Here is a 13,387-nt window from a genome sequence, read left to right on the forward strand (position 1 = left end):
GCCGCCGGTAATGTGCCGATTCGCGCCCGCTGTTGCTGGGCCCCTAGGGAAGCAGCTGCGTTCGGGGCTCGAGCTTCGGTAGGCACACATACTGGTACAGCCCAGTGATGTTCACTGACAGCGTGGATTCCGACATGCTTGTCCCTCAAACCCCTTTCCCCTCGCGCCCTCCGCATCAGCTTATGTTCTCAAAAGCAAGCCTTGTTCCTCGGCCAGACCTCCCTCCCTCAGCACCTTGCTCTAACGTGGACTCGTGGTAAGGGAAGCTTCCGGAAAGTTCTGTTCCTGGCCTCTCAGCGCCTGCAGAGGGAAGAGCTGGCAAAGTCCTAAAGTGAACTTTTACTTGATAATTTGATAACATCTACGTTTTAAGTGTGACTAGTATGAATAAGGCGTCTAGCCAGGTGCTACAGGAATACAAAGATGTAAAACAGGCACACAGCACAGCACACCCATTAAGGTGTCTTCTCTGCTCTTTCCTCTGTACAGTGGGTCTCATCCTCTTAGCCCACTGTAACCCGAAGAGCCCTTCAGATCTCTCCTAGGGTTCATCTGCCCAAAACCCTTCCCTAACTCCAGACTGAGTCACTCCCACCTTTATGTTCATTCCCACCTATCCCCCTGCCTGGTGGGGGCAGCTCCTGTAGGATAGGGTGAGTGGTATTACACATTATTTGGCCCTTAGAAAGTGAGTAAGATACCCTTCACCCTTCCCCTCACCAGGAAAAATATGTTCCTTGTCACTGAGCAGGGAGGTGGAGGGGGTGGGGATGGGTTCAATACCCAGAATTCACAGGAAGGAAAGTACTGCTTCTAATAAGACATTAGTCAGGCGTGCTGGCTCACGCCTGTAATCCCAGCACTTTGGGAGGCAGGCGGATCACCTGAAGTCAAGAGTTTGAGACCAGCCTGGCCAATGTGGTGAAACCCCGTCTCTACTAAAAATACAAAAATGAGCAGGGTATGGTGGCAGGAGCTTGCAATCGCAGCTACTCAGGAGGCCAAGGCAGGAGAATCGCTTGAACTGGGGAGGTGGAGGTTGCAGTGAGCCGAGGTCACGCCACTGCACTCCAGCCTGGTGACAGAGTGAGACTCTGCCTCAAAAAAAAAAAAAAAGAAAAAGACATTATTGAACTTGCTTTTTATTCAATACCATTGATAAATTCAAGTCAGAAACAAAAGCACAGAAGGTCATAACATACACGAGCACAAGAGCTTCATCTGAGCACACTGGTACCCTAGACCTCCTGGAGCATCCCATGTCCACTCTGGGTCGGCTTGACCCTACTGAGCCCTGTTGGAAAGTTTCTGTCCCTGCAGCCTGAGAATTGATGAGGAGTGTGCCTGGGGCCAGCAGTCTTTGAAAATATAGCTCTGGCCTGGTGTGGTGGCTCACACCTGTAAATCTCAACACTTTGGGATGCCAAGACGGGAAGATCACTTGAGCTCAGGAGTTCAAGACCAGCCCTGACCAGCTTATTATCTACAAAATAAAAAAATTAGGTGGGGCACAGTGTCATGTGCATGTAGTCCCAGCTACTTGGGAGGCTTACATGGGAGGATTGAGCCTGGGAGGCAGAGGTTGCAGTGAGCCATGATCAATCGCACCACTGCACTCCAGCCTAGATGACAGAGCAATACCTTCTCTCAAAAACAAAAGAAAAGAAATGAAAAACAAAATATAGCTGAGCTTCCTTAGCCCAGGAGCCTCCCTGTTGGCTGGGAAGCCAGTATGCCCCTATGGAGCCTGGAACAGGGAGGCAGTTGGAATCTGGGATGGCCAGGCTCAGCCTTTATCCTCAGGCTAGGGCTCAAGACAGAAGGTGGTGAAGACAGAAATGCCCTTCAGGAAGCTGGTGATGGAGCACCAAGACGGTGGTCCCTTGGTGGACGGTCAGGAGCCCAAATGTTTCAAGGCGGCCTGCAGGGACTTCCTCAGGAAGGTAGTGTTAGGTTCTAGGGCCATAGCCAGGGCCAGCCTCTGGGTCTCAGTGATCTGCGGAGAAGGAAAAATCATGTCAGGACTCCAGCAGCTGATCCCTCCCCTCTCCCCACTACCCCAGGGTCTCTATTGAGGAAGGAGAGAGGAAGCCAGGAGGATGGAAGGAGGAGACTCCTGAGCAATCTAATCTCATTATTTCACCATAGTTAACTAGGTGGACCTGGAGCCAAATACTAGCTGCACAACTTACTAAGCCGGCCACATTAGTAATAGTTGACAATTATTGTGTGTTTACTATGTGGCAGCACTTTATATGCATCAATCCATATACAAACATACATACACATCATGTATATGCATTGCTGTATATAATCCTCAAAACCCTCCCATTTTACAGATGAGAAAACTGAGGTTCACAGACACTCTACTGTGTGACACCTGCCTTCCTTTTGGGCTACACTTTCTCTTTCTGCCCTGTTGCTACAACCTCCTGACAGGTCTCAGGCCCTAGATCTTCACCCTCCAATCCCACTCCTCACAGAAGCCAGATGCTTCTTAATAGTACAGATCTGACCAAGTTACTCCCAGGTTGAAGGCCCTTGAATGACTCCTGATGCCTCATATTGGAGGTCCTTCTGTTCGGATCTCCAGAGGATTCAGGAGCTCGCTGAAATTGTGCAACAGAAGCATGTTCATACTTCCATCTTTCTGGGAGGGTCTACATCAACCCCAGCACTCAGGGTTTTATCCCTGACATACATATTCATACACCCTTGTGGCAGGCCCAGGGCAGCCCTGCCAGCAGGACCAGCCCCATGGCCCTATCAGTACTCACGTTAGCCTGGTACTTGGTCATCACTGTCAGCATGAGCTTGGCATAGGCCATGGAGGTGGTGGCTGCCAATCCCTTTTTACAGAGCTTCTCCATTAAGACACTGAACTTATCAGGGGTCATCTCCACCTGCACACATTGGGAGATGGAGCAGTAATCACAAGAAGGGCTTGGGCTCTTCATTCAGCCAGTCCTGGATTCAATTCCTAACTCCACCACTTCCTAGCTGGGTGACCCTGGGCAGGTTACTTAACCAACCTAAACCTCCATTTCCACATCTGTAAAATGAGGCTCAGAATATCTAATGGAAGACTGTGAAAAGGATTAAATGAGATAATGCACATAAGACACGCACGTCTCAGAAAATGGTGGCTACCATTGCAATGGCTCAGATTAGGACCAAGGGGAAGCCAAGGATCCCTTGTCTGGTTCAGTGGTTAAAGATATAAACGAGTCAGGGCCCAAGAGACACTGCCACCTTAATCTCCTGGCTCTTCATAATAATAATTTAGGCTGGGTGTGGTGGTTCACACCTGTAATCCCAGCACTTTGGGAGACCGAGGAGGGCAGATCACCTGAGGTCAGGACTTCGAGACCAACCTGGCCAACATGGTGAAATCCCATCTCTACTAAAAATACAAAAATTAGCTGGGCATGGTGGTGCGTGCCTGTAATCCCAGCTAATCAGGGGGCTGAGGCTGGAGAATCACTTGAACCCAGGAGGCGGAGGTTGCAGTGAGCCGAGATCACGCCACTGCACTCTAGCCTAGGTGATATAGTGAGACTCCGTCTCAAATAATAATAATAATAATTTAATAAACACTGTGCATCAGGTACCATTCTGAGTACTTTATACCAATTATCTCATTTAAACCTCACTCCAATCTTATGTGGTAGGTGCTATTAATATTCTGTCTCCCCTTCTGTAGACGAGGAAACTACAGGCATAAAGAAGTTAGGTCAGTTATCTAAGATATAAACAAATGAGGCAGAATTTTAGGTACTGATATGAAAAAAAATCACCAAAATATACTGTGAAGTAAAAAAAGCAAGGTACAGGGCAATGAGTTTGGTGTGTTGCAATTTCCATAAAAAGTAGGATGGATAGTAAGTGTAAACATGTTTCCACATATAGATGGTATCTCTGGGAGGGGGGGTTCCCCTGAAACCGGGGGACTCTGGATGGTTGGAGAAGAGAAGTAAGGGGAATATTTTTCACAGTATCCTTTTGAGCTTTTAAAATTTTCAACATATGGGCTGGGCATGGTGGCTCACGCTTATAATCCCAGCACTTTGGGAGGCCAAGGAGGGCAGATCACTTGAGCCCAGAAGTTCTGGCTTCAAGTCATGGTGAAACCTTGTCTCTACTAAAAATACAAAAATTAGCTGGCATGGTGGCACACGCCTGTAATCCCAGTTATTTGGGTGGCTGAGGCATAAGAATTGCTTGAACCCAGTAGACAGAGGTTGCAGTTAGCCAAGATTGTGTCACTGCACTTTGGCCTGGGTGACAAAGCCAGACTCTATCTCAAAAAAAAAAAAAAAAAAAAATTGTGAACATATGAATCTATTACCTATTCAAAAATAAAATAAAATTTACACACACACATCAAAAATCCCACCCCAAGGCCGCCCAGCTAGTAAGAGGTGGAGCTGAAGTGACCATGTGCTCAGCTCTCTGCTACCAGCTTTGCATGCCCCAGGTCTCTCCCACTGTCTCAGGCAGCTGCTGTAGGGCAGCTGTCCTACTTGATCCTGCATCCACTGAAGGACTCAGAAACCTAAGAACCCGATGTCCTTCCAAGGACTGCAGCACTTCTTTGTCCACTCTTCCCCAGGACAGCCTGCTCACCTGCCGCTCTAGGAGTGACTGCAACACCAAGAAAATTTCCTCCTTCCAGGGCAGCTCCAAGATCTGTCTGCAAAGCAGGGGCCCTAGTGAGAAATGCCTGGCCTCCCACCCAAGCCTGAGTATCTGTCTGCTGCTGCAACTCCCACAGCACGGCAAGGCCCTGAGGACAGCCAAGATCTCCAGTCAACAAAGGGGTAGTCAGGGGTGGGGCACCATGGCACTTTGGGAGGCCGAGGCAGGTGGATCACCTGAGGTCAGGAGTTCGAGACCAGCCTGGCCAACATGGTGAAATCCCATCTCTACTAAAAATACAAAAAATTAGCCAGGCGTGGTGGCAGGCGCCTGTAATCCCAGCTACTCAGGAGGCTGAGGCAGGAGAATTGCATGAACCTGGGAGGCAGAGGTTGCAGTGAGCAGAGACCGCGCCATTGCACTCCAGTCTGGGCGACAGGGCAAAACTCTGTCCCCTGCCCCCCCGCAAAAAAAAAAAAAAAAGGGTAGTCAGAGACCTCTTGATGCTGGCACCAGCCCCAGCAGACACTATTGCAGAGCTCATACAACTGCCAGGAAGGTCACACCCCAAGAGCCCCAGGAGCTGACAGCAAAGTATTTGGTAGTGAGACACAAGGGTCCCCTAAAAAATAACTAGGAGTAGAGAGTGCATCCTGAGAACAAAAGGCAAAGAGGACTCATAGAGGAGGAAGATGATGGAGTGAGATGATATACATGAGGCTTCCTAGAGAAGGTGAGCCTTCCCTGCAGGGCCCAACACATGTGATGTCACTGTAGCCTGGGGGAACAGGTGGCGGTGGGGACAGCATGGAGGCCTGCACACTCACCCCAGCATTAGAACCTGTGCATCTGGCTCCAGGGACTCTGCCTTCACAAGGCAACATAGTAACTCTGTTTGAGCAGGACCTGGGTAGAGGAAAGCAGAAGGGGAAGTCTGGGGGGAAATGGTAGAAGATGGTGGAAAGTGGGGAGGCGGTAACAGAATGCCCAGCCTGTTATAGGGGCATCGTCAGGGAAGCAGCAGGCATCTTTAATCACTGAATACCCAACTCCTGCCAGGGCCACTCTGGGGTGAAGGGTGCTGAGAACACTGAGGGCAGAGCTACTGGGCCTGGGGCTGGTTCCAGAATTACCTGTGCCTTGGGCCTGGAGCACAGGGTCAAGGAGGGCTCTGCAGACAGGGTAGGTATATTTGGCACAGAAGGAGGTCAGGGCAGTTGTAAGCAGGCGGGAGGCTGAGGAAGTCAAGGAGAGGATCTATAGCCAACAGGGAGGAAAAAATTAATTCTTTTCATTTCAACAGCATTTATCAAACACACATTTCAGATGGTGATACATGTTACAAAGGGAAAAAAAGTTCTTTTACTTAGCACTCACATGGACCCACCCATTGGAAAAGATATATACCTCTCTTGCTCAGTTCCCAAATCCCTGAAAGTCCCTTGATCAGCTTCTAGAAAGGTTCTGGTGCCCAGAGAGAAGTTAGATGCTGGCTGGGCATGGTGGCTTACGCCTGTAATCCCAGCACTTTGGGAGGCTGAGGCAGCTGGATCGCTTGAGTCCAGGAGTTCGAGACCAGCCTGGGCAACATGGCGAAACCCAGTCTCTACTAAAAATACAAAAATTAGCCAGGTGTGGTGGTGGGTGCCTGTAGTCCCAGCTACTCAGGAAGCTGAGGCAGGAGAATCACTTGAACCACAGAGGCAGAGGTCGCAGTGAGCCGAGATTACGCCACTGTACTCCAGCCTGAGTGACAGAGCAAGACTCTATCTCTAAATAAATAAATAAATAAAAATACAAAAATTAGCCAGGCATGGTGGAGGCCACCTGTAATCCCAGCTACTCAGGAGGCTGAGGCAGGAGATCGCGCGACTGCACTCCAGCCTAGGCAACAGAGTGAGACTCTGTCTCAAAAAAAAAAGAAGTTAGATGCCATGTGGGTAGATGGCCTGGGGGTCCATGCCCTGCCAGTTAAGCAGGCATCCTTTCCTTGCCCCAGGCTGCCCAAACAGCCCAGATGTCTACAAGGCTGAGAATCCTCTCTCTCAAGTACCACCCTTCTGAGGGCCCAGATGCTCTTCCCCATTGTCCTTGGCACTCTGAGTACCTCCCAATACACCTACCCGTCCAAGAAAGAGGCTTCTGGTCAGCACAGTAGCATTGCTGAGGCTGAGATCAGGTGAAAGGGCCAGCAGCCAGGTGCAGAGCTGCAGGAGACCGAGGTCTGAGAGCTGGGGGAGCTGCAGCTGGGTACACAGCAAGTCCATCTGCTGACAGAATGGGGCACGGGGGAGAAAGGGCACCAGGACATGCACTCTGCCTCTGCTAGGCTGTCTCAAGCAACTGGGAAGCAGACGGAGCAGGGCAAAGATACTCCAGAGCAAAGAAAGTCTGGGAAAGCTGCCCTAGGGGAAGGAACCAGGGACTAAAAGAAACTACAGAGAGTGACCCCTATCACTGAGAAAGAAAACAACAAAATCCCCTCCCACATTTCCCACATGAGGTAGGAAAACATAAACTTAAATAGAAAAAGATAAGGGAGAGAGAATGTAACCTCAGAGCCAGGCAGTCTATCTGGACTCACCTGGCTGGGGCTACATTCGTGAAGAAGCTGTAGCTCAACTGGGGGAGCATCCTCCAACCCCTCTAACCCCTGCAGAGACAAATCAAATCTCATGTTAGGGCTGGCAGAGCCTTTGGTGACAAGTCACTGAAGCCGCCCCTTCAGGTGGCAGAAGGAGTGGCTGAGATCCTGGAAGGCGCTACCAGAGAAGAGGAAGTTACCTGGTGTTAGATGGTAAGTCTACACTTGGTTCAAGAAAAGCTCCTTCAGAGACTGTCCTCAGACCTTTACTCCAGTCCCCCTCCCCCAGCCAGCTTGTATATCACTGCCCTTCCCTGGGCATAGCTAGGATCTGGGTAGAAGGTGGAAGAAAGGCTATGGTGAACAGGGTAGGGCCAGTCACCTCCTCCAAGGTCTTCAGCAGCTGCTGCAGCCTGGGAAGCTGGTCCTGTGGAGGAGAGCCCAGTCACTGCCACATCCCTCCCCCAGCAGCATGACCCCAAGCCTGGTTCTGGCTCCCCAAGTCAGTGGGAGCTAGCCGGCAAAGACGATTCAAGAAAGTCAAGAGGCCAGGCACGGTGGCTCACACCAGCACTTTGGGAGGCTGAAGCGGGAGAATCACTTGAGCCCAGGAGTTCAAGGCTAGCCTGCACAACTAGTTGAGACCCCATCTCTACAAAAATAAAAATAAAAAATTAGCCAGGCATGATAGTGCATGCCTGTAATCCCAGCTTTACTCCAGCCTAGGGGAAGAGAGGCCCTGTCTTGAGGGAAAAAAAAAAGTCAAGAACATGAAGTCTCTATCTTGAAAAGTGCCTAAGAACCCAAACTAGACAAGGTCCAAATGAAACCCAGCTGTCACCAGGCACAGTGGCTCACGCCTGTAATCCCAGCACTTTGGGAGGCTGAGGCGGGCGGATCACGGTCAGGAGATTGAGGCCAGCCTGGCTAACACAGTGAAACTCCATCTCTACTAAAAATACAAAAAATTAGCCGGGCATGGTAGCGGGCACCTGCAGTCCCAGCTACTCGGGAGGCTGAGGCAGAATAATGGTGTGAAGCCGGGAGGTGGAGGTTGCAGTGAGCCGAGATCGTGCCACTGCACTCCAGCCTGGGCGACAGAGTGAGACTCCATCTCAAAAAAAAAAAAAAGAGAAAAAAAAAATGAAAACCAGCTGTCTAGAATTGTTTTCTGCTTCCAACCCAAATGGGGGTAGACCCAGGCCTTGGACAAGGAGGCAGGGGCAGGCTGGATGCTGTCATGATTCTTCCCACCCACATATTACAGGGTAACAGGGGTGGCTCCAGAGCCTCTCCCTTGCCTGGCACCCTTTAACCCCACGTTATAGATCATTAGGACACATTTCCCACCTCCAGTAACTCCCTTCCCTACCCCTCCTTAAGAGTCTGTGGAGTGGCTGGGCACAGTGGCTCACACCTGTAATCCCAACACTTTGGGAGGTCAAGGCGGGCAGATCACCTGAGGTCGGGAGTTCAAGACCAGCCTGACTGACATGGAGAAACCCTGTCTCTGCTACAAATACAAAATTAGCTGGGCGTGGTGACACATGCCTATAATCCCAGCTACTCGGGAGGCTGAGGCAGGAGAATCACTTGAATCTGGGAGGCAGAGGTTGCGGTGAGCTGAGATTGTGCCATTGCACTCCAGCCTGGGAAACAAGAGCAAAACTCCATCTTAAACAAAAAAAGAAAAAAAAAGTCTGTGGAGTGGAGGCTACATTCCCTAAACCCTACCTTCCTCCTTTTTCCTCCAAGAACTACAGTCAACTCCTTTGGGAAAAAGTGTCCCAACCAGCCTTCCCCACGGATAAAGCCACCACTGGTGAAAGATCACTCTAAACCCAGTCTCCCTACCAAAGTACCTGGATAGATTTGGGCAACTCCAAACTCTCAGCTAGACCTTTAGCATCCTCCAGACTCGAACCGTCCTGGCCAGTCTTAGCTCCCATGACAGGCTGGTCCTTAATAGGAGATGCACCTCCTCCATCTGCCAGGGATTCCAGTGACTTATGTTCAGGTCTCTCCTCCTCATCATCTTCTTCCTCTTCCCAACACCGGAACCTTTTGGGGACCCTCTTCCCCTCAGGACTGGCAGCCTCTTCCTCTGACTCCTTTCTGCGTTTCCCAGGCTGCTGGGAGTCCCTGTTGTCCTCTTCTTCGGGGTCTGGAGACTGTGGGGATTTCAACCTCCTGCCCCCTGGGCCTAGCCCCCTACACAGACTTTGGAGCTGTCTCTGGCATTTTTTAGACAGTGGAGAAGCTCCCTCCATGGAGGTCCCCACCCCTAGATCCCTTCGCAGCAATTCCCCCAGGGCACGGAGCCAGGCATCGGGGTCAGGGGCTAGGTCCTGCTGGGCAATCTGCAGCACAGAGAGGAGCCCACTTTCCGGCAGTGATGGCCGAACGGCCATCAGCAGGGACATCAGGTTCCTCTGGCATATCTGGGGCAATCGCAGCAACAGTGGTTTCCTGGGTACCAGAGGGAGAGCAAGCAGTTAGAGTGTCTGGCTGAAGGGAGCACAGGGCAGACTGCGCAGAGCTGGGGGCTAGATGGCAGTGGACAGATGGGGGCTGGCAGGCAGTCAATCTGTAAGAGTCAGTGGATGTTGGCCAGGTGTGGTGACTCACACCTGTAATCACAGCATTTTGGGAGGCTGAAGTGGGCACATCACTTTAGGTTAAGAGTTTGAGACCTGCCTGGCCAACATGGTGAAACTCCATCTTCACTAAAAAAAGTACAAAAATTAGCCAAGCGTGGTGACATGTGCCTGTAGTTCCAGCTACTAGGAAGACTGAGGCAGGAGAATGGCTTGAACCCAGGAGGCAGAGGCTGCAGTGAGCCGAGATCATGCCACTGCACTCCAGCCTGGGCAACAGTGTGAGACACTATCTCAAAAAAAGGAAAAAAAAAAAAAAAAAAGTCAGTGGATGGAGACAGAGACAACACGAGAACTGTTTAACAAGTGTTCATTGAGTATCATATGACAGGCCCTATTCTTTGGCCTCTGTCATCTGTTTCAGCTCAAAATTCATACTGGAACCTACTCTATAATAGATTCATGCTTGTTTTACACAAAAAGAAGAAAAAAGTTCTTTCCCAAATTTTAGGGAAAAATAATACTCCAGGATGCTGTGCAGTGCTTAGTCTTGCAGCCCTATGGCTGCCCTCAGCAATCCCCTGGAACTCTCGGGGTCACTCATCTGTCCAGCTCTTGTGTTCCTTTCACCAAATTGTGAGTTCCTAAAAGGTGAAGGTAGTGTTTCCTTTCTCTGTGTCCTAGGACTCAGCACAGCGCCAGCCCAGAGCAGGCACTTGTTGTGCATTTATTGAATGAATTAACTCTCTGAGAATAAGTGTGCTGAGATCGGCAAGAGCTGCTGTGGACATAGAAGGCTTCCCAGAGATGAAACTTGAAACAGAAGGAATCACTTTACAGATTCTAAACAGTATTCACAGAGTCAAAGGGGAAGACAGGGGGATGAGGATCTTTTGTTTTGGAGCCCCAGGGGTTTAAGCAGAACCAATGCTCTCTTGCAAGCACCCAACTTTTCTTAAAATAGATTTAACACTATTCCCCCGAGCTCCAAAGGCCCATGATGCAATGTAACCATCTGTAATTCTGCCGAGGCACCAACCCAGATCCTACATGACCTGAGGCTTGGTGTGGCAAGTCACGGCAGCATTTAGCCCACCACCCATCATGTCTTTACTCCTCCCTATGCATAATTTTGCAGGGCCATTTGTCAAGAGGCACTTGGGTTGTGAGGCAGAAAAAAAAAAAGACAACTATTTCTTTGTAGAATATAGACACTATGTGAGAGAGAAAAACTAGAGTCAAAGTTTAAAAGATGGTACAGGAGCAGTGGCTCATGCCTGTAATCCCAGCACTGTGGGAGGCCAAGGTGGGTGATCAGGAGTTCCAGACCAGTCCGGCCAATATGGTTAAACCCCATCTCTGCTAAAAATACAAAAATTAGCCGGGCATGGTGGCGCGCACCTGTAGTCCCAGCTACTCAGGAGGCTAGGGCAGAAGAATTGCTTCTTCTGGAGGCGGAGGTTGCAGTGAGCCAAGATCGCGCCACTGCACTCCAGCCTGGGCAACAGAGCAAGATTCCGTCAAAAAAAAAAAAAAAAGAAACAAAACAAAAAAACCTGAGTTTAAAAGATGGTTAATTTGTGGCAGGGAGGATATTTGGGGGTAGAGAGGTAGAGAAGACTCTACTCCAGGAGATTTTAACCTTTTTTAGTGCCAGAGACCTGTGATCAGAATGAGTGTTAAATGCATTTGATAAAATATCTAGGATTCTAAAGGAAATCAATTGTACTGAAATACTCTTCTACCCAGGGGCCCCAAGTTAAGGCCTCTGCCCTCCCCTTACTCTATCCAGAATAAGCCAGATAGCTGGGCAAACATTTCTATAGCTTCCAATTTGGGGATTCAAACAAGTTCTCCTGACCCATCTCCTGAAAGAAATTCAAAGTGGAGTGTAGGAAGAAAATATTGGAACTCCCATTTTCCCCTATTTATCTAAAACATTAAAAAGTAAGCATTAGAAATATTTAGCATCTGGATGGTTTCCAGCATAAATTATGGGGTAGGGGTATCCAAGAGAGTGGAAGGCTGGCCCCACTAGGAGCTGAACATGGCGCCTCACCCACTCATTTTTCTTTTTTTGTGTGTTTTAGTTAACTTTGCTAGTTAAATGCATTTGTGGATACTGTACTATCTTTTTTTTTTTTAAACAAAAGTTGTCCTCACAAATGAGCACGTAGCTTAATAGAATGCCTGCCAAAAAATTGGAGATAATATCAATAACAGAAACACAACCAAATAAAATGGCAGGGCCGACACCTCTGCTCCTAGTAGGAATTCTTAATCAGTCACAGAGAGGTTAAAAAACAAAGTTCAATGTCATCCAAGAGCCAGAAATTATCAAGAACACTAAGATATGGATTCACAGTTACCATTCTTAGGGAAAACAATCTTGCCCTTACAGTGAACATTATGCTTTGAAAAGCAGAGAGTATAGGGCCACCAGGATAGCGGGTATGTATTCCACCATCACGTTTTAAATATCTATTTTTGTACTTTAAAATGTACGTATTTTAACACACGTGTACACTTTATACATAAGTATACTTATACTGGACGTACGTGTCCAATTGTTTAGAGATGGCAGTATGCGATCAAAAGTGATTTGCCTCCACTTATCATCACTATACTTTACAGCCAACAGAAGGCGTGTGCCTCGAGTTCCCGGATCCTCGGTGTCCCGCACACGGCAGGTGCTCAGTGAAGGGTGCCCCTGCTCATAGGGTACGCGGCAGGCCGTCGCCGAAGGGGCTTATTTCACCTCTCTGTGCGTCGATCCCCCGACAGCCCCCGCCTCCCGTACCTGCTGAGGGGCCGCGGGCGAGGACTTACAGTTCCAGACGGCCGTCAGGCCCCTGCACTACCGGCTCCTCCCGGCACAGGGCCTCGAGCAAGCGGCCCCAGTCGAAGGGCTCCCAGCCGCGCCTGCCCAGCGCCCGAAGCACCCCCAGGCCACGCCGCGCCCCCTCGGGCCCCGCCTGCAGCGCCTGCAGCAGGAGGCGGGCGGGGGCCTCCAGCTGCGCCCAGGGCGCCTGCTCCGAGCCCTCAGCCCCAGGGAGCCCCGCGTCCGGGGTCGCCATGCCGGGACACGGGTGCCGCGCCGCCCCCTACTCTGGTGTGGGGCCTCAGCTCAGAGGCTGAGGGGAACGGGGAACTCCAGCGCCGTCCCTGACGCGGCGGCGGCGGGCGGCGGGCGGCGGGCGGCGGGCGGCGGGCGGCGGGCCAGCTCCAGCGCCCGTCACAAGCTCTCCTCGGCGTTGGGAAACCCGAGAAGCCCGGCTGCGCGGAGCTGCAGCGGTTCGCGCGCTGTCGGAAAGGGAAGGAAGGAGACGCGGCCGAGGGCGGAGCCTGAACTTGAGGCGGGCGCGAGGGAAGGTCGCAAGGGGCGGGGCCGGGCACGACCCCAGCCGGAGTAGGGGGCGGGGCCAAGGCCCAGGGCGTCACCAAAACAAATAGTTAGTTTGTGGGCGGGGTCGGGCCCGGGAGCCTGGGGCGGGGGCGAAGCGGGGCGGGGCGGAGCGGGGTGGGGCGGGGCGGGGCAGGGCGGGGCGGGGCTGATGGAGGGGCGGGG

General features: G+C 50.9%; 1 protein-coding gene across 28 annotated transcripts; it reads right to left on the bottom strand.

Annotated features, from left to right (window-relative positions):
• Positions 1-1,126: 1,126 nt before the first annotated feature.
• On the bottom strand, positions 1,127-13,147 carry FANCE (FA complementation group E). 28 transcript variants are annotated; one of them, XR_012433865.1, is made up of 11 exons: positions 12,649-13,147; positions 9,085-9,691; positions 8,774-8,871; positions 7,605-7,649; positions 7,223-7,291; positions 6,762-6,905; positions 5,772-5,895; positions 5,466-5,544; positions 4,627-4,693; positions 2,778-2,903; positions 1,127-1,996 (listed from the first exon to the last, which is right to left on the bottom strand). XR_012433865.1 is itself a non-coding variant. In XM_005553220.5 (10 exons), exons 1-10 carry the CDS (start codon positions 12,894-12,896, stop codon positions 1,895-1,897), a joined length of 1,611 nt encoding a protein of 536 aa, XP_005553277.3. In that variant the 5' UTR covers positions 12,897-13,147; the 3' UTR covers positions 1,127-1,894. The 28 variants fall into 28 exon arrangements, 11 of the variants coding, with proteins under 11 accessions (XP_005553277.3, XP_005553276.3, XP_073894358.1 ...); XR_012433866.1 differs by having other exon boundaries at positions 7,423-7,649; XR_012433863.1 differs by having other exon boundaries at positions 8,774-8,896.
• Positions 13,148-13,387: the final 240 nt, after the last annotated feature.

The sequence above is a fragment of the Macaca fascicularis genome, chromosome 4 (assembly GCF_037993035.2).
Source record: "Macaca fascicularis isolate 582-1 chromosome 4, T2T-MFA8v1.1".
Taxonomy (NCBI): Eukaryota; Metazoa; Chordata; class Mammalia; order Primates; family Cercopithecidae; genus Macaca; species Macaca fascicularis.

What these genes read in the sequence shown, in the direction of transcription:
- FANCE (XM_005553219.5), bottom strand. Translation starts at nt 12,896, where the DNA reads ATGGCGACCCCGGACGCGGGGCTCCCTGGGGCTGAGGGCTCGGAGCAG. An exon ending in TGCTGAAGACCTTGGAGGAG is followed by an intron (nt 7,292 to 7,604) that starts GTGACTGGCCCT and finishes TTGTCTCTGCAG; the next exon opens with GGGTTAGAGGGGTTGGAGGA. An exon ending in AGTCACTCCTAGAGCGGCAG is followed by an intron (nt 2,904 to 4,626) that starts GTGAGCAGGCTG and finishes CAATGTGTGCAG; the next exon opens with GTGGAGATGACCCCTGATAA.